Here is a 19,493-nt window from a genome sequence, read left to right as displayed (position 1 = left end):
CCAGCCCTGCATCTCCCTCTGCCTGGGGAGAGCCACAAGAATAAACAACTGCCCATTATCCCTTCTGACCCTGAACCCCAAACTGAGAGCTCCAGCTCCCCAGGCAGCAGAGTGCCCTGCAGTGTCCCTTCAGTGTCCCTTCAGTGTCCCTGCAGTGACAGCTCAGTCCCTCCTGGCTCTTCCTCAACACCTTGAGCTGAAGCCAGACAGGGTCAGGAGGGATAAAGGGGAAATTCCCTGTGGGAGAGGTGAGGTCCTGGCACAGGTGCCCCTGGCAGTGCCCAGGGCCAGGCTGGGTGGGCTGGGAGCAGCCTGGGATGGTGGGAGCTGGGCTGGAACAGGATGAGTTTTATCATCCCAACCCAAACCATTGCAGAATTGTCTGAGTCCCTCCTGCCCTGCCCCAGCCTGGGAGGTGGGGGGTGGCTGCAGCACTCACCAAATCTCCACACTGACCCGATTTCCCTCGGCCTCACCCCGGGGATCAATCCAGACACAAAGTGCTTCCTGCAGCCGCTGCCAAAGGACCCTCTTATCTCCAGTGGGATGAGCTGTTACCTCAGCCCAGGGCTCAGCCTTGTCTCTCAGTAAATCCTGGGCCCAAAGGCTCCTTTTTTTTTCCCTCTTTGTTGTTATGAACCAGCTCATTGCACCTCCAGCTCTCCATCCCTGCCCAGACACGATCTCGTTTCACTTTCAAGTCTCCAGCCTGGCCCGAGTTCACAGCGGGGAGAGGAAATCCACGTCAGCAGGGCAGGAAATCATTCCCTGGGCCACTGCAAATAAAGCACACAAAGAATCATTCCCTGGGCCACTGTACATAAAGCACACAAAGAATCATTCCCTGGGCCACTCACAGAGAGGCAGTGGGGTGGGTGTGAGCCCAGCAGTGCCCCCACTCTGCCCCAGGCAGGAATCCAGCCTGGAAAAACGGGGAACAAAACAGAAACCTTTTTTCCTACAGCACAAAGGATTCATGGGGCTGTGGGATGCTCCTTAAACCCTGGGAATGCTGTGAATGAGCAGGGAGAGCCTCGCTCAGCTCAGCTCATCCCTTGCAGGATCCCAGATGCTTCGCTTTGGGTGGGAAGGACCTTTAAATCCATTTAGTGCAACCCCATCCCAGCTGTGCCACTCCCAGCCCCTTTCCCTCGGCCCCACGGGGACCCCGCAGTGAAGGAAGGATTTCTCTCCTTGCAGGGAGAGCCCCGGGTGTGGCAGAGCCAGAGGCAGCAGTGGAGTCGTTCCCTCGGCTCCCTCTCGGGCTCAGCACCCCCAAACCGAGCTCAGCATCCCCAAATTGGGCTCAGCACCCCCAAACCGGGCTCAGCATCCCCAAATCGGGCTCAGAACCCCCTTGGGCAGAGAGAGCTGAACTCTGAGCCAGCTCCAGCCTCCTGCACCACTCCCACCCAGCTTTTTCCTTTTATTCCCCCAGGAAACAAGCTGGAGGCAGCAGGAAAAAATAATTGCACTTCAAAGGAAAATCCCTCGTTTTGTGTGCTGCTCAAAGCCCTGCACCCTTGCAAGGAACCACGGAATCAGACTGGTTTGGGGTGGCTCCTTAAAGACCAGAATCAGCTCCTCCCAGTCCCATCCTGCCCTTCCAGCATCCCCCAGCCCTGGCCCCAGGGAGGCCCCCAAACCACGGGCCATAAATGGGATATTAATGGATATACACGGGATATAAACGGGTCCCTCCGGGTCCCCCTGCTGTGGGTGGATCTCTCCGGCTCTCTCTGCACCCCCAAGTGCCAAAGGGAGCCCCGGGCTCCTCCTGGAGTGAAGCAGTGGAAGAGCAGGAGCTGGGCAGGGCAAAGCTCCGCTCAGGAGCTGAAGTTTGGCAGAGGAAAACAATCCTGCCTGGAAGTGAGCCTGCCCAAAGCCCTGCTGGGCTCCTCCTGCCCTTCCTGGGCAGGACTTTCTCCACTGGAAGAACATCTGTGACAGACTCAGCAGCTGAGCAGAGAGAGGAGCAGCTGGGCAGCTGCTTCCTGCCCCGGGCTCCCATTTCCAGTGAGGAGCAGCTGCAGCTCCCCCTGACAGCTGCAATTCCCTCTGACAGCTGCAATTCCCCCTGACAGCTGCAATTCCCTCTGACAGCTGCAATTCCCTCTGACAGCTGCAGCTCCCTCTGCAATTCCCTCTGCAATTCCCTCTGCAGTTCCCCCTGCCAGCTGCTCCCTGCCCTCCTGCCTCCCCAGGAGCAGCTGGCATGAGCCACCAGCCAGCTGGGATGTTCCATCTGGGATTTAAATCTGGGATTTCTATCTGGGATTTTCCAGCTGGGATGTTCCATCTGGGATATTCCATCTGGATTTTCCATCTGGGATGTTCCAGCTGGGATGTTCCAGCTGGGATTTACATCTGAGATGTTCTAGCTGGGATGTTCCATCTGGGATGTTCCAGCTGGGATTTTCCATCTGAGATTCTCCATGTGGGATGTTCCATCTGGGATGTTGCAGCTGGGATGCTCCATCTGGGATTTACAGCTGGGATATTCCACCTGGGATATTCCATCTAGGATTTTCCAGCTGGGATTTTCCAGCTGGGATTTCCATCTGGGATGTTCCATGTGGGATGTTTCACCTGGGATGCTCCATCTGGGATTTACAGCTGGGATGTTCCATCTAGGATTTTCCAGCTGGGATTTCCATCTGGGATTTTCCAGCTGGGATATTCCATCTGGGATATTCCATCTGGGATTTCCATCTGGGATGTTCCACCTGGGATGTTCCACCTGGGATGTTCCACCTGGGATGTTCCACCTGGGATAACCCTGCACACAGGTTTCCCCTCTGGCACCTTACCTTGGCCTTCCCACCAGGAGAGGAATCTGCTCATGGATCCTGGATCTAACTGAGGCAGGAGCACATTTCTCAGCTGGGAGCCTCCTGAGGATGGAAGGTGAGGAGAGACTAGAAGAGCTTTGTGTTTCTGGTGTCCCAGGTGTGCCAGGACAGGGACTCCCAAGGCAGCTCCTTCCCTGCCCTCCAAACACAAGGAAAGGAATTCCAAAGCCAAGCTGCTGCTGCTGCCATGGGCTGAGGCAGCACATGCAGAATTCCAGCCACCTCCTGCTGGACAAAACCACCACAGACCAGTCCAGGCATTTATTTTCCAAGTAGAAGGAACTGGATCCACCAGTGACATCTCAGGCTGAGGCAGCTTTGAGCTGTACAAGGATTGAGACATCAGGTGGAAGCAGCAGAGCAGGGACTGGTTGGAACATCAGGAATCTGGATTTTGCTCCTTGCAAAGACAAGGAATTTGTCACAGAGAGACTTTGAGAGGGACCCAACCCAGCCAGGAGTCCCCAGTCCCCATGAACATGGCACATGAGGAGCACCAGCCCCCCAAGGCATCCAGAAACCTCCAAACCCCAGTGAGTGGCAGTTTTATGGGATTTGGTCAGTGCTGGGACAGGACAGGGAGCTCAGGGGGCTGTGGGAGAGGGTTTCTTGCAGAGTTGTGGGTCAAAGGAGAGCTGGAGCAGTGGGTTCCTGCTGGGATCAGGAGGGAGCAGCAGCATCCCAGGGCTGTGCCCAACACCACTGGGGTCTGGGAAGGGCAGAGCTCAGGACTCAGCCTCTGGGATTTTGCTGCTGAGCCCAGGGGGAATCAGGGAGAAGGAACCCTTGGGCAGGGACCAGAGAAAGGGAGCAGGAGGGGGAGACACCTGTGGACTCATCCTTCCTCCTCCCTGGGGTTCTCCTGACAAGGCAGCAGCAGAGTAATTAACATTAATATTAATATAATTAATTAATACATTCACTAATTAATCAAAACCAGCATCTTCTCAATCAGTAACTGGGCCCAATTTTAAGGAGATCTGGTGTGGGAAGTTTGGTTTGGCTTTTTTTTTTTTTCTTTCTTTCACCCTCAGCTGGGCAGATTTTATTTTTCTCTCCCATGTTTTGGCTTCCCAAGGTTGTGATTTTTCCCAAGTGGACACAACTGGGAATGCACCAGGCTGAGCCCAGCCCTGTCCCTCTGCCAGCACCTGAACACTGTGCACAACCATCCTGCTCCTTCCACACCTCTGCAAGTGCACAAACACCTTGGCACTTCCTCCCCACCTCTGTGACAGCAGCTCCAACAAAAGAGGAGGAAATAAATGCAATTCTCTAACATTTTGCTTTTACTCCTTCATGGAATCTTTCCAACTCAACTTCACAAAAACAACCTAAATAAAGTCTCTTTTTTTTTCTCCTTCTAAAAAGAAGATCCTGTTCCACAGATTCCGTAGTGCAATTGGTTATCTGGTAGAAAAAAAAATATCTTCTTCAGCTCCATGGAGGAAAAGACTGGAAACAGTTCCATGGTCTCAATAAAAATAGGAAAGTCTACCCAGGATGGGCCAGAAAGTTCCAGGTGTGGGACACAGAATCCCTGCAGGCTGCCTCTAGTTGAAGAGGATGGACTCGGGGTCCTGGTTGGCCATCTGTGCAATGTGCTTCAGTACATCCTTCTTGGTGATGATCCCCAGCAGCTTCCTGCAAAATGAACAAAAAAAAAATTAATGCATTGGCACTGTCACAAGGAACCCTGGCAGGTGCTGAGGAGCTTTTTGGGATTCAAAGTGACACCCCACAGAGGGTGGTGAAACCCTGACACAGCCCCAGAGCAGCTGTGGCTGCCCCATCCCTGCACAGGGACAGTTCAGGGATCTGGGCTGACACAGGTGCCTCTGCCAGCCAGAGCTGCTCCAGGGCCCAGCCCAGATGGATCCCATGCTGATCCCTCTGCAGAGCAGCCCTGACCCCAAACCCCCAGATGGATCCCATGCTGATCCCTCTGCAGAGCAGCCCTGACCCCAAACCCCCAGGTGGATCCCACTGCTGATCCCTCTGCAGAGCAGCCCTGACCCCAGATGGATCCCATGCTGATTCCTTTGCAGCCCTGACCCCAGTGGATCCCATGCTGTCCCTTTACATCTCTGACCCCAGATGGATCCCATGCTGATTCCTTTGCAGCCCTGACCCCAGTGGATCCCATGCTGTCCCTTTACATCTCTGACCCCAGATGGATCCCATGCTGATCCCTTTGCAGCCCTGACCCCAGATGGATCCCATGCTGATTCCTTTGCAGCCCTGACCCCAGTGGATCCCATGCTGTCCCTTTACATCTCTGACCCCAGATGGATCCCATGCTGATTCCTTTGCAGCCCTGACCCCAGTGGATCCCATGCTGATCCCTTTTCAGAGCAGCCCTGACCCCAGTGGATCCCATGCTGTCCCCCTTGCACAGCAGCCCAGCCCCAGCCCCAGCCCTGACCCGTTGTGAGTGAGCAGGCACTGGCGCAGCCCCAGATGGATCCCATGCTGATCCCTCTGCAGCCCTGACCCCAGATGGATCCCCTTGCAGAGCAGCCCAGCCCCAGCCCCAGCCCAGCCCAGCCCCAGCCCTGACCCGTTGTGAGTGACCAGGCACTGGCGCAGCCCCAGCTTGCGGAAAATGTCCACCACGATCTCCATGGGCGTCTCGTCCGTCACCGTGAAGGGGCTCAGGTCCAGGATGCTCCTGAGCTTCAGCACAGAGGGGGAGCTCGGGGGCAGGGGCGGGCAGTAGTCAGTGAAACAAACGATGGAGGTGCTGACGATCCCATCCTGCTTCTTGCGGGCGTTTTCTGCAGAGAAACCTCGGGCTCAGCACCAGCACTCAGCTCCTAACAAACAGCACTCAGCTCATGTTTCATCCTTCCCTCCAACTCCAGCTCCTTCCCCTAACAAACAGAACTGCTCCCTTTCCCCAGCTCACATTTCATCCTTCCCTCCAAGTCCAGCTCCTTCCCCTAACAAACAGAACTGCTCCCTTTCCCCAGCTCACATTTCATCCTTCCCTCCAACTCCAGCTCCTTCCCCTAACAAACAGAACTGCTCCCTTTCCCCAGCTCACATTTCATCCTTCCCTCCAACTCCAGCTCCTTCCCCTAACAAACAGAACTGCTCCCTTTCCCCAGCTCACATTTCATCCTTCCCTCCAACTCCAGCTCCTCCCTCTAACAAACAGAACTGCTCCCTTTCCCCAGCTCACATTTCATCCTTCCCTCCAACTCCAGCTCCTTCCTCTAACAAACAGAACTGCTCCCTTTCCCCAGCTCACATTTCATCCTTCCCTCCCCTCTGCCACAGCTGTTCCCACCAGGGAGGCTGTGGTGCCTCTCCAGCCTTTCTCCCAGGGGAGCCATGCAATCACTGACACCTTCAAGGCCATCAAGTCCAACCATACACCAGCACCACACCACGGTCACCACTGATGTCCCCAAGTGCCACATCCACATTTTCTGAACACTCCCAGGGATGGTGACTCCAGGGCTGGACAACCCTTTCCATCTAAACATTCTCCCCCAATATCCAACCTAAACCTCACCTGGGCACAACTTCAGGTCTTGTCCTGTCACTTGTTATGTGGGAGAACCTCCAAGATCTCCCAAGTTCCACTGCAGGGCAGGATCAGCACATGAGCCTGCCCAAAGCCCAGGCTGCTGCACCTCACTGTGCTCTGGCCAGGTAAACACAATTCTGGAGAACTTTTAACTTCCCACTTTTCAGAGGAGGTAAATGAAATGCTTTGTACTTTCATGAGTCACTGATTTGGGTCCCATGCAGAGCACTTAAAGGACTGTTTTTAAGCACTCAGCAACTGGCACAGGCTCCATGGACGTCATCAGGGTCAGGAATGGAAAACAAGTCAAGCACTGGCCATCCCTCAGAGCAGTGCACACACAGGTTCTGTGGGCACCTGCACTCTGCAGCCTGGTATCAGCATTCCAAGGCTTCCTGGCAAGGGGCAGGTCTGGCAGCCCAAACACCAGGCTGGATATTCAGGATACTTTAGAGTATCTGGAATATTTGATCATGAAAACCCAAATCCCATCCTGTGCACAGTCTGGGGACAGAACCACTCTTCATGGATCCCTGGAGATCCTCAGGCAGGCAATGCACATAATATCCTGATGTACTCATTCCTGTACTTTATTCCATATTGTCCCTGGCACCAGGGACAGGACAAGAGGACACAGGCTCAAGCTGTGCCAGGGGAGGCTCGGGATGGACATCCAAGAGCTGGAAAAGCATCAGGAAAGCTTGCTAAGGCTGAAGAGGCTGTGCAGGGAGGGAAGGGCTGGATGTGGCACTCAGAGCTCTGGGCTGGGGACAAGGTGGGGACCAGGACTGGGTCCTTGTCACAATACAAGCTTGTTACTGGGCAAATGGATTCTCCAGATACGGGAGAAGCAGCCTGGTGGGACAGACAGTCCTCTGGGGACAGGGACAGGATAAGATTTGGGACAGACAGGGATTTGACCCAGTGGGCTCCTGCCTGGCTGCAGAGGCTGTTGGTCAGAGCTGGGCAGCCTGAACTCTGAACCAACCAGCAGTGCCCGCTGAGGATATTAAGGATATTAAGAAGGATATTTAAGGAGCAGCTCAGAATAAAGGAATTTTTGTCACATGAAACACAGAGAGTGCTGTGTCTATGTCTAGTTCTATATGTAAACTGGTGTGTTAAGAGACTGGAATTCTAATAGGTTAAGGAGTGGTGGTCTGAGCTTGTGTCTCAGCTTGTTAGAAAAATCCTGTATAAGAGTTTGACTGGGGAGAGTTGGTGCTTTTAGCTATACAGCTTTTAGCCATTCTGGCTTCTGGCCATTTGCTTATTGCTGCTGCTTTGCCATTGCTTTTTGCTATTGCTTGTCTGTGTACTGAGACTGATGTGCTTTGTAATAAATAACTTTTTTAACTATTAGCTGCTTTGCTTATTTAAGATTACCCAATGAAGTAGGAGCCTAAGAACTCCAGAGCAGGAGCCTATAGAGCTCCAGAGCAGGAACCTATAGAGCTCCAGAGTAGGAACCTATAGAGCTCCAGAGTAGGAACCTATAGAGCTCCAGAGCAGGAGCTTATAGAGCTCCAGAGCAGGAACCTATAGAGCTCCAGAGCAGGAGCCTATAGAGCTCCAGAGTTTGGTGCCTGTAGAGCACTGCAGGTCTAAAGAACCTCCAGCAGTGTGTGCCCTCCCAAGCCCACCACCCCTCATCCCCCTCACTGATGGAGATGATGGGGCCCCTCCCAAGCCCACCCCTCACCTATAGAGATGATGAGGCCCCTCCCAAGCCCACCCCTCACCTATAGAGATGATGAGGTCCCTCCCAAGCCCACCCCTCACCTATAGAGATGATGAGGTCCCTCCCAAGCCCACCCCTCACTATAGAGATGATGAGGTCCCTCCCAAGCCCACCCCCCTCACCTATAGAGATGATGAGGTCCCTCCCACCCCTCCCACCCCTCACCTATAGAGATGATGAGGCCCCTCCCACCCCTCACTCCCCTCACCTATAGAGATGATGAGGCCCCTCCCACCCCTCACTCCCCTCACCGATGGAGATGATGAGGTCCCTCCTGAGCACGAAGCCCACCAGGCGCTGCGAGGCCCGCGACACCACCACGGGGTAGCCGCTGTAGGTGGTGCTGCCCACGATGGCCTCCACCTGCTCCACGCTCATGGTGTCCTGCGTGATGACGGTGAGCGCGGGGTCGCTCTTGCGCGGCCGCATCACGTCCATGGCGCGGGTCTTGTGCGAGAACTCCTCCTTGGCCTCCAGGAAGGGGTAGCCGTTCAGCCGGATGTGCGCGTCGTAGATCCCCTCGCGCCCCACCGCGTCCGCCACCCACTTGCTGGTCATGGCCGCGGCCATCAGCGGCACGATGTACTCCAGCCCGCCCGTCAGCTCGAACATGATCACCACCAGCGACACCGTCATGCGCGTCACGCCCCCTGCGGGACCACACGGATGGCACGGCTGGCCCCGGGATCCACAGGGGGGTCTCACGCCCTGAGAAGGGCCCCTAGGGGGTCTCACACCCCAAGACAATGAGAAATGCTCCCCCAAGCTGAAAAGAGCAGGAGAGCAGGAGCCCCACGCTCATCCAGCACAGCCCCAACCAGCCTGTGGCTCAGGGATTAAAGCTGGGGTAACCTCTCAGAGCAGGAGTCCCACCATTCACCCAGCACACCCCAAACCAGCCTGTGGCTCTGTTAGCAAGGCTGGGGTAACCCCTAACCCCAGGAGCCCCAGCACACACCCCAAACCAGCCTGTGGCTCTGTTATCAAGGTTGGGGTAACCCCTAACACCAGGAGCCCCACCATTCACCCAGCACAGCCCAAACCATCCTGTGGCTCAGGGATTAAGGATGGGATAACCCCTAACACCAGGAGCCCCACACTCACCCCACACACCCCAAACCAGCCTGTGGCTCTGTTATCAAGGCTGGGATAACCCCTAACACCAGGAGCCCCAGCACTCACCCAGCACACCCCAAACCATCCTGTGGCTCTGTTAGCAAGGCTGGGGTAGCCCCTAACCCCAGGAGCCCCAGCACTCACCCCACACACCCCAAACCATCCTGTGGCTCTGTTAGCAAGGCTGGGGTAACCCCTAACCCCAGGAGCCCCAGCACTCACCCCACACACCCCCTGCCAAGCCCAGCTTACCCAGACAGGCAGCAGCTCCCACCATGGCATAGAGGCCAGGGGTGATGCAGTCGGCCCCAGGGCTGCACCAGCCACTGAAGATGGCCCAGTCATGGTGGTAAAAGGCCAATTGCTCCACAGCCACACCCAGCAGCCGGCCGGCAATGGCCCCCACGGCCATGCTGGGGATGAAGAGCCCCGAGGGCACCTGTGGGAACAGGGGGCAGTGAGCAGCACAGCCCTGGGGTGGATCTCAAACCACAGTGGCTGCAGCTCAGCTGGGCACTGGGAAAGTCATCTGGGGACTGCACATCCCCTGCAAGGAGCAGGGAAGTGAAAACTCCACCAGCTCCACCCACTGCAGGGCAGCTCACACCTGCGAGCCCCAGAGACTGCTCCAAACAACTTCCAAACCCTCTGAGCAAGGAACTCCTGAGCAAGCCCTCACCTTCCAGACCCTCTGAGCAAGGAACTCCTGAGCAAGCCCTCAACTTCCAGACCCTCTGAGCAAGGAACAGCTCCAGTGGTGCATTAACAAATGAAGAAGCTGATTGCTTTGCAATTAGCTCTTTCATCTAAATCACATTTATATCAAAAAAGCTTGAGGCAGGACAATTTAGGAGCACTCAGCGTCTGGAGAACGGGATGTGGAGCCCTGAGGCACCAGTGCTGTGACTGCACACTCAGGCTGGAAGGTTTTACTGCCCTCAGCTCCGAGCAGCAGGAGGAACAACTGACAGAGCCTGGGGGGACACAGCTCTGCTTAGGGAGGAAATACAACTCTGAGGGTTCTGAAGGCACTTCACAGGCACTTCTCACCTTCATGCCAAAGGTGAAGATGGTGATGAAGACCTTCATGAGCAGGGCCAGTGCCAGCTGCCACATGGCCGTGTAGACGCCGGGGCCGGCGGCGCGGTCGGGCAGGTCGTCGCCCTTGGTGCTGTTGAAGTCGTTGACGTACTCACAGAGCTTGGAGGAATCCAGGATGCCGCAGTCGTTGAAGAGCTCAGAGATGAGCTCGCTGGTGCTCATCCTGGTGTACTCATTGGGGAAGGCCAGCACGGCTGTAATGGCCGTGACCACCAGCACCTCCAGCACCGGGTACCTGCCCAGCCGCGTGCTCTTGCGCCGCCGGCACCAGGCGATGTTGCTGCGGATGAAGAAGGCGCCCCAGAGCCCCCCGAAGATGCCCAGCAGGATGAAGGGCAGCAGCTCCAGCAGGTGCCAGGGCATGTGGAACTCCACGTAGAACAGCACCAGGCGGCTGTTGCCGAAGGGGTTGATGGAGCGCAGCGTGAAGGCGGCGACCAGCGCGGCGAAGAAGGAGCGCCACAGCGTCTTCAGGGGGAAGTAGTAACTCACCTGAGGGCAGGGCAGAGCACAGCTGGGCACCCAGCACGGCCCCAGGGCAGGGGGAAAGGTGTTACTTCCCCCAAACTGGGCCCCGGGACCTGGTTCCTTAAACAAAGGAATTCCTTGAAGCAGGGCTCCTTTCTCCTTATCCAAACTTCTCTCATCTTTTAGGATTTCTATTGGTAATTGGTCTTTTTCTTACTTAGAATTTTAAGGTAATTGGTTAGTTTGTAATTTGTATTTTTTATTGGTTAGAAGTTCAATCCTTTAGAAAGCTATAAAAGCCCTTTGTTATATCATGTAATTGGACTCTTGTCAGTAGAACCCTTCGAAGAAATAAAACATCTTTGGAATCTCTGCAAGGTCTCAAGCCTTCACTCTCCACTAGCATGTAGCTGTGGCTTTGCCATGAGAGCTCCTGAAGCCATTGGAACTCTTGCAGCATCCCAGGGTTGGAAAGAATCCAACCTCAAAACAGCTACAGGCAGGGGGGAAAGCCAGCACAGGGATCCATGAGCTGCTCCCAGTTCAGTGAGGAGCTGGGATGGGCCCTGGCCTGCAGCACGTGCCCTCTGTGATCCCTGGAGCAGCTCACTGGGGTAATAAAACCTGTTACACATCAGCCATGAGCTGAATCCAGAGAATTCTGTGCTTCTGCAAGGTCCAAAGTACCAAACAGCAGTGCCTGCCAACACTGCCACCACTATTGCTCAGGTGAGCACATCCATCAGAGCCTCCCTCTGAAACCCACCCCAGCCTCCCTCTGAAACATCCTGCTAGTCCCCTGAGCTAAACAGCAATGGTCATTTCACACCCAGACCAAGAGATTAAGGATTAGGTGGTCCTTGGGAAGAAAAGAGGATTGATAAACCAGAGAAGTTTGCTCCCAGGTACCCCAGGACACACCCAGGGGAGTGGACAAGGGAAAAAGGCCTCAAGCTGTGGCAGGGCAGGGTCAGGGTGGGCAGCAGGAGGAATTTCTCCAGCATGGCCAGGTTACCTCCTCCAGGCTGAAGAGCACTCCTCCAATGGGAGCTCCAAAAGCCACGGACACCCCGGCAGCAGCAGCTGCTGACAGCACCTGAGGGACACACAGAGACACTCAGGCTCCTCAACCACCCCCTTCTTGGTCTGTCCTCACTTAAATTGGTACAGTGTTTATCTACAGCACAGTCTGCCAGGTCTGGTCTGCTTTCAACAGCAGGGAAAAGCTGCAGTGAGCCAGTTCCCTAAGAAGGAGCTCCAAGAAAATCTGTGGTAGCATAACAGGACCATTCACCCCAAAACACAACCACTTACCCCAAAATAGAGCAATTTACCCCAAAGTACCAGCACCTGCCCCAAAACAGAGCCATTCACCCCAAAACACCAGCACCTGCCCCCAAACAGAACCACCTAGCCCAAAATATAACCACCTGCCCCAAAACAGAACCAATCACTCCAAAACTCGACCACCTGCCCCAAAACAAGACCACCTGCTCCAAAACTCAACCATCTGCCCCTAAATACCAGCACCTGCCCCAAAATACAACCATTTACCCCAAAACTCAACCACCTGTCCCAAAACAGAGCCATTTACCCCAAAACAGAACCACCTAGTCCAAAATAGATCCAATCACCCCAAAACACCACCACCTGCACCAAAACTCAACCATCTGCCCCAAAACTCAAACACCTGCCCCAAAACAGAGCCATTCACCCCAAAGCAGAGCCATTCACCCCAAAACTCAACCACCTGCCCCCAAACAAGACCATCTGCCCCAAAACACCAGCACCTGCCCCAAAGCAGAGCCATTCACCCCAGAACACCAGCACCTGTCCCAAAGCAGAGCCATTGACCCCAAAGCAGAGCCACTCACCCTGTCCCAAAGCAGAGCCATTGACCCCAAAGCAGAGCCACTCACCCCAAAGCAGAGCCACTCACCCCAAAGCAGAGCCATTGACCCCGGCCCCTCTGCCCCCGGCCCCTCTGCCCCCAGCCCCTCTGCCCCCTCTGCCCCAGCCCCTCTGCCCCCCGGCCCCTCTGCCCCCTCTGCCCCCAGCCCCTCTGCCCCCAGCCCCCCAGCCCCTCTGCCCCCCAGCCCCTCTGCCCCCAGCCCTTCTGCCCCCTCTGCCCCCAGCCCCTCTGCCCCAGCCCCTCTCCCCCGCCCCTCCCGCGCACCTCGCGGCGCTTGGCCTCATTCTTGCGGTACTTGGTGAAGAGGTGGCACAGGATGTTCCCACAGCAGCAGGCCACGTGCACCAGGGGCCCCTCCTTGCCCAGGCTCAGCCCCGAGGACACGGCCAGCACCAGCGTCACCGTTTTGATGACCAGCGTCCACTTGCCCAGGTAGCCTCTAATGATGAAACCACTTAAGATAGTTTTGATCTGGAAGTCAAGCACACAAAGCTCTACAGGCTTTCATTCAAGCCCTGGTCAGAGCTCCTCATTTATTGGGTGTTCACAATCCTGCCCTTTCTTACAGGTTTTTAGAGTTCCTGAGCTATCAAAAGAGGGAGTCCAGAAAAATCTGTCAGGAGCAGCCATCTGAGTCTTTCCCTGGGCAGGAACACCTAAATCCCTCCTGCAGCAATGCCAAAACATCTGATTTTCCATGGAGACTTTAGTATTAGACATGTGTCCTGGTTTAGGGCTAATCTGGGAGGAAACCAAGCATCAAACAGCTTGGAAAAACACCTGTGTATGAAGGCATTATTTAAAGTGGAATATATTATTCCACAACATGTATGTGTGAATTTTGGGTGGTGGATCCCCTACCCCACCTGAAAAACAGCCCACTCACCTCTGGGATCCCTGAGCCACAGGCATAGGGAGCAAAGCCCTTCACCAGGAGCACAGCAAGGAGGGAGAACATCAAGGCCCAGATGACATACATGAAGTAGTTGAGGATATATGCAAAGGCCCCCTGAAACACAGAGGAAATTGCCCAAATCAGATGGTTTCAACTGAAACCACGTCAGACCTGGGCACTGAAGTGACACAGGGAACCAGCAGGTCACCCCACAGCTAAAAATGGAGAGACCTGCCCTAGGTCTGGCCCATTCTGGGTTACCAATCATGGCATTCATTCCACCAGAATGTTCATGAGAAAAACACCCTGTAAAGCACATCCTGGGAGGAGGAGAAGGGGGAGAAGGGGGAGAAGGGGGAGAAGGGGGAGAAGGGGGAGAAGGGGGAGAAGGGGGAGAAGGGGGAGAAGGGGGAGAAGGGGGAGAAGGGGGAGAAGGGGGAGAAGGGGGAGAAGGGGGAGAAGGGGGAGAAGGGGGAGAAGGGGGAGAAGGGGGAGAAGGGGGAGAAGGGGGAGGAAGAGGAGAAGGAGGAGAAGGAGGAGAAGGAAGAGGAGAAGGAGGAGAAGGAAGTGACACAGGGAACCAGCAGATCATCCCACAGAGTTACCAGCTAAAAATGAGAGACCTGCCCTAGGTCTGGCCCATTCTGGGTTACCAATCGTGGCACTGGTTCATTCTTCCAGAAAGGACAAAACACCCTGCAAAGCACATCCTGGGCACAGCAGGACATGCTGCTCCTGTAACTGTGGCAGGGTTCTGCTCCCCACATCCCCACAAGGACACAACCTGTTCACTGACACCCCTTCAGGGATGAAGCTCTGAGCCCCCACAGCCCCCCAGGGTGCCACAGCAGGGAATCCAGCAGAGAGCAGCTGCAGGCACACATCACCTCCCCATGGCCAAGGATCAGCTGGGACCAGCTCTTCCACTCAGGACACTTGTCCCTGTCAGTGAAGGTGGTGTTGGATTTCCAGCAGCAGTGCTCGTGGTTGAACCAGAAGCCTGCCAAGCACACTCCTTCCTTCAGATCTGTCATCCAGTGGGCAGAGATGTCAATCAGACCTGCCAAGGAACCTGGTTGGAAGGGGGAAAAAAAAAAATCAGAATAATTTAATGAGCAGACTCAAACACCTGAAGGTCACAGTCTGCCCCTGCAATTTTGGACTCACCTCCCAGCACAGAGCAGTGTGGTATTTATGCCTACAACTAGGGGAGCTAAATGAGAGGGTTTGCCTAATTTTGAATAATTTCAATATATTGAAAAGAGCAGGTCAGGAAACAGAGCATGGCTGATGATGTTTCAAAGGCTGATTGTGTTCCACCTCCCTGCCCTGCATCACCAGCAATTAATTTTTCTCAATAACTGTTTGTTAAATACAGCAGAGCAGCAGTGGGAGGGCAGAGAGGGATGTCCCACATTCCTGGGGGACTCAGACAAAATGTGTCACCAGGAGCCAGGAGCTGCACCAACAACAGCAACACTGTGACAGGAATAACTCTGAATTTGGAGAAAACATTTCCAGCCCTAATTTTAAAAAAGAAAAATAAAGGAGGGGAAAATTCCAACTGTGCCAAGTAAAACAAGGCAAGCAGAGCCAGCACAGAAGGGAAGTCAGGTTTTAAGAGGAATCTTTTGTTGTAGCTCCTCCAAGCCCAAAACCCCCACACCAAGGCAGAGGCCAGGGACCTCTGATCCACAGGAGCAGGAGGCAGCACAAGCTGCAGAGGCTGCAATAACCCTCCAGCAAATCCCCCAGTTAATGACCAACTGGCCAGCAGCCTTCCTGGGTGAACATTAACACAAGATTTCACTGCATCCTTCGTGACAGATGCTTGCTGCTTCCTGCAGGGAAGATTTGTATCCAAGTGATTTATTCCTGCTGCCCTGGGGCCAAAGTTTGTTTCTAAGTAATAGAAAAGGGCTCAACCAGCTGAATTCTGAAAGGCACCTGATCTCCACAACACCTCTCTGTTTTTATATCTAAGTATGGAAGGAAAAAAAAAACAAAAAAAGAAACTTTTGCTGGCAGCCCTTGGCATTAACCCCTTCAGAAACCACGGAGAGCACTTCAATCAGCTCTGCTTTAATGAACATTTTTAATTTATTTCAGAGCTCTGTGCCAGCAGCAGACCCAGAGCAGTGCCCAGGACACCTCTCAGCCTCATTTTTGTATTTTGGTTTTGCAGACTCAGCCTCAAAGCACAAAAATAATTCCCTGTGAATTTAGGAGGCAGCAGCAGAGCCCTGGGTGTCAGCACAAGTCCTCACTCCAAAATCCTGCTGCTCCAAGGATCCCCAGGCCTGGGGGAGGAATGGGTCCTGGTGCTGCAGAGCAGGAATTGGCTTTACCTGGAGGTTTGCTCTCACCTGCCAACAAACCAATGAGGAGCATCAGCAGCCAGCCAGAGAAAGCGTCGCTCACGCTGTGCAGCAGAGCCCAGGTGGATTCCTTGCTCCTGTTGGTGATCTGGGAAAGGGTTTGCAGAAAGAAACAAAAACCCCTGAGAACTCTCACCCACTGTGGTGTAAATGCTCTAAAACTATTGGTGACACTGGGACTCTGCTTTGAGCTGGGGAGAAAAAGCATCTGGTGGCTGCTCCTACAGCTCTGGGTGTGGGGAGGGGAATGATCAGGGATGATGGAATCCCAGAACTGGGACCTTAGAGATCACCCAGTGCCACCCCTGCCATGGGCAGGGACACCCTCCACCATCCCAGGCTGCTCCAAGCCCCATCCAGCCTGGTCTGAGCACTTGCAGGGATCCAGGGGCAGCCACAGCTGGACACGAGGGGGGCACTGATTTAATGCCAGGAGTGACCCAGCTGGGAACTGGCACTGGTGGCACTGGGAAGGGGGACTCAGCCCTGTCCCAGTGCCAAGATGGCTGAGGCCTGTCAGTCCCACTGGCCCTGACAGGCACACAAAGGGTGACAGAACAGCCATTGTGTGCCTGGCTGCCTGTCCCAAGGGAAATGTTCCAGTCCTGCACTGCCATTCCCTGTTATTGCAGACACTGCTCGTTATTCCCTGTTATTCATTCCCTGTGACAAAGCCAGGCAGGAGCAGGCTGGGGACGTGGGCATTTCAGCTAAAATCCCCCTTGCATTCTCAGAAAGGATTCCTTTAATTGCACAGTGGTGAAGTCCTGGGAAGGAATTCTGGAAGAACTGAACTCAGTCTCCTCAAACAAAACAAATTCCAACAGAAAGAGCACCATTCACCAGTGCAAATGTGAGAGCAGAAAAGCAGGCTGGCTCTGTGCTCCAAAGCCCATCTGAAATAAATCAAAGCCTTCACAAGAGAAGCAGCAATGAACTGCAACATGTGGGATTTGGTGCTTCTTTTCCTCAAACTGAACTCCCAGCTCCCATCCTAAGGGCAATCCCTCCATCCCAGGAGTCCCTACCCCAGGAGGAGGAGGAGGAGGAGGAGGAGGAGGAGGAGAAGGGGGAGAAGGAGGAGAAGGAGGAGAAGGAGGAGAAAAGGAGGAGGAGAAGAAGAAGAAGAAGAAAAGAAGGAGGAGAAGAAGAAGAAGAAAAGGAGGAGGAAAAGAAGAAGAAGAAGAAAAAAAGGAGGAGAAGAAGAAGAAGAAGAAGAAAAGGAGGAGGAGAAGAAGAAGAAAAGGAGGAGGAGAAGAAGAAGAAGAAAAGGAGGAGAAGAAGGAGGAGGAAGAAGAGGAAGAGGATTTTACCTCCCTGTGCCTGTCCCTGTCCCGGGACTTCTCCCGCACCCAGTCGATGGTGTTAAAATCCTCGTAGGTGCCCACGCCAGGGAGAGGCTCCTCCAGGAAATCCATCATGGAGCTCGTGCCATTCATCCCTCCTCCATTATATGAGGAAAAGCCTGCTGGGGGAGGAAGGGGGGAAGTGGAGCATTTGAGGGTATCCCAGGTGGATCCTGCAAGGGTGAGAGCAGGATGGGAGCAGGAAACAGGGAAAGCAGAGCATCCAGTGGGGCCTGGAAAGCACAAAGGGCCAGAATGGGGGCTTGGGAAAACACCAAACTGGGCCTTGCAGCCCCCCTCAGGTGAGAACTCAGCCAAAAAAAAAACATCATTAAATAATCTGTTTAGTTAACTAAACCTCACACCATTACATTTAAAAATAAGCATGTATATTTAGTTGTTATCATAGCATTTGTACCTGATCTACTTCAGTGTATCCAACAAAAAGTTAACAGAACTGACAGAACAGTATTCACAGTCAAACAAACTGGGCCACTGTCTAACCTGCTCCAGCCCATGGAAAACAATGCTTAGCTTGGGTGGACATTCCCCAGATTCTGCTTCTGGAAGACACTGAGTGTTTGCAGTCATTCAGAGGGAAAAACAGAGGAGTAAAAACCAAAATCCAGTCAAAACTGGGAGGTGGGGGGAAGAGGAGGTTTAGAACTCCCAGGCAGAAGATAATGGTTGATACTGGAGCATATTTAGCTTGCAGATACCACGGGGGCAAAGGTGTCTCCAGAGAGGAAAAATAAGGAATTTAAAGTGCTGCCCCATCATCTGGAGCAGGAAGGGAAAAGCTGTGAAGTCTTCCCAAACTCATCTCCCAGACTGCCACAGCTGCAGGAAAACAAGATGAGTCATGTACAGAACTGACAACCACCACAGAATAACCCACTTAAAACAGCTCCAAGCCTCACTTGGGACGAAATTAAAAAATAAAAAAAGAGGTGGAGTTCTGCAGAGCTCTTCCAATGCTGAGTGCACAGGCTTTCCTAAAGATAACAGATACAGCTGTGCTAAAGGAAAGTATCCATGCAGGAGAGTTAACCAAGCTAACAGAACACCCTGAGAAGCATTTTCTGCAAGAAGGTGAGATCAGGCACATTCCATGCTCACCCTCCTGGAATAACTGCCCAGAGCAGTGACTTGGAGCTGTCCTGGGAACACTGTCCCAGCTCAAAGCTGGTCCTGGAGCACAGAACCAGACCCTGAGGCACAGATGAGCTGCTGTGACAGAGGGGCTGCAAGTCCTGGTAGCCCCAGCAAGATCTGGTACCTGCAGGATCCTTCAGGGACAGCCCCTGTGATCCCATCCCATGCATCCCATCCCATCCCAGATCCTGCTCCTGCTCTCCAGGATCCCTGCTCAGCCCTCCCACAGCCCCAGGGTTTCTGTTCCCAAAGGAGAACCCTGAGGTCTCCAGCCACACACAATGGCTCATCTGACAGATGATAATGAGAAAACATCTCTGGATTTTTTTCAGGGGTAATCCAGAACAATGAAATGGCTGACAGCCATAAATATTTATAAAGATCATATTTCCTGCCTCAGCTTGCTGCAAAGCAAGGATCCCAGGATTCCCAGAGAGGAATAAAGAAGGAAGATGAGCTCTGTGATGCTCTGCCAAAACACATCCAAGATGATGCACAGATCTCCCTGTTTGGAACATCCAGGTACCCAAACCACAGAGTGAAAAGTGACCCTGCTGCAGCTCATTGCAAACAGATTTCTCTGTTTTGCTCACTGCCCAGAAGGGGTTAATTAATGCTCCACTTCACACCCTGCAGGGCTGCACTTGGTGAAGTTGCAGCACAAAGCCACAGTTTGGTTTGTCCTGGGGACAGCCAGGGCACCTGAGAGCTCTGGGGCTGCTCCCTGCTCCAGCAAATCCCAGAAATGCAGGGGGGTCACAGGAACAAACAAACAGGGAATCAAACAATTACAATAATTAATAACAGGGAATAAAGCAATTACAGAGCAGAAACCCCACAGCCCACCCAGCCTGACCCACCACACACCCCATCCTGGCTGCAGAGCAGGGACACGGGGACACACAGACACAGGGACACGGGGACACACAGACACAGAGACACGGGGACACACAGACACAGGGACATGGGGACACACAGACACAGGGACACACAG

General features: G+C 53.9%; 2 protein-coding genes across 7 annotated transcripts in view; both read right to left on the bottom strand.

Annotated features, from left to right (window-relative positions):
* Positions 1 to 1,126: 1,126 nt before the first annotated feature.
* Positions 1,127 to 19,493, bottom strand: part of ARHGAP36 (Rho GTPase activating protein 36) — a 59,550-nt gene continuing 41,183 nt past the window's right edge. Inside the window, exon 12 of the transcript XR_008840482.1 lies at positions 1,127 to 1,144. The gene's annotated coding sequence lies outside the window, so the exon portion shown is untranslated. The remainder of the gene's footprint in view (positions 1,145 to 19,493) is intronic.
* The window catches only part of LOC130252991 (H(+)/Cl(-) exchange transporter 5), a 28,159-nt gene continuing 12,789 nt past the window's right edge, over positions 4,124 to 19,493 (bottom strand). For 5 of the 6 annotated variants that reach the window (XM_056491151.1, XM_056491155.1, XM_056491150.1 and 2 more), the window contains 11 exons: positions 17,312 to 17,463; positions 15,987 to 16,086; positions 14,508 to 14,692; positions 13,612 to 13,734; positions 12,990 to 13,196; positions 11,829 to 11,909; positions 10,295 to 10,837; positions 9,497 to 9,683; positions 8,380 to 8,778; positions 5,413 to 5,629; positions 4,124 to 4,496 (listed from right to left, as the gene is read on the bottom strand). In XM_056491151.1, coding sequence (XP_056347126.1) covers positions 4,406 to 4,496; positions 5,413 to 5,629; positions 8,380 to 8,778; positions 9,497 to 9,683; positions 10,295 to 10,837; positions 11,829 to 11,909; positions 12,990 to 13,196; positions 13,612 to 13,734; positions 14,508 to 14,692; positions 15,987 to 16,086; positions 17,312 to 17,463 — 2,285 coding nt within the window. In that variant the 3' untranslated portion in view covers positions 4,124 to 4,405. Of the gene's footprint in view, positions 4,497 to 5,412; positions 5,630 to 8,379; positions 8,779 to 9,496; positions 9,684 to 10,294; positions 10,838 to 11,828; positions 11,910 to 12,989; positions 13,197 to 13,611; positions 13,735 to 14,507; positions 14,693 to 15,986; positions 16,087 to 17,311; positions 17,464 to 18,463; positions 18,522 to 19,493 lie in introns of those variants that run through there. The other variant, XM_056491154.1, reaches the window with a different exon arrangement.

Source organism: Oenanthe melanoleuca, chromosome 4A (genome assembly GCF_029582105.1).
Source record: "Oenanthe melanoleuca isolate GR-GAL-2019-014 chromosome 4A, OMel1.0, whole genome shotgun sequence".
In the NCBI taxonomy this organism is placed as follows: domain Eukaryota; kingdom Metazoa; phylum Chordata; class Aves; order Passeriformes; family Muscicapidae; genus Oenanthe; species Oenanthe melanoleuca.
Note: the sequence above shows the minus strand (reverse complement) of the source record. Positions and strands in the feature narration are given on the sequence as shown.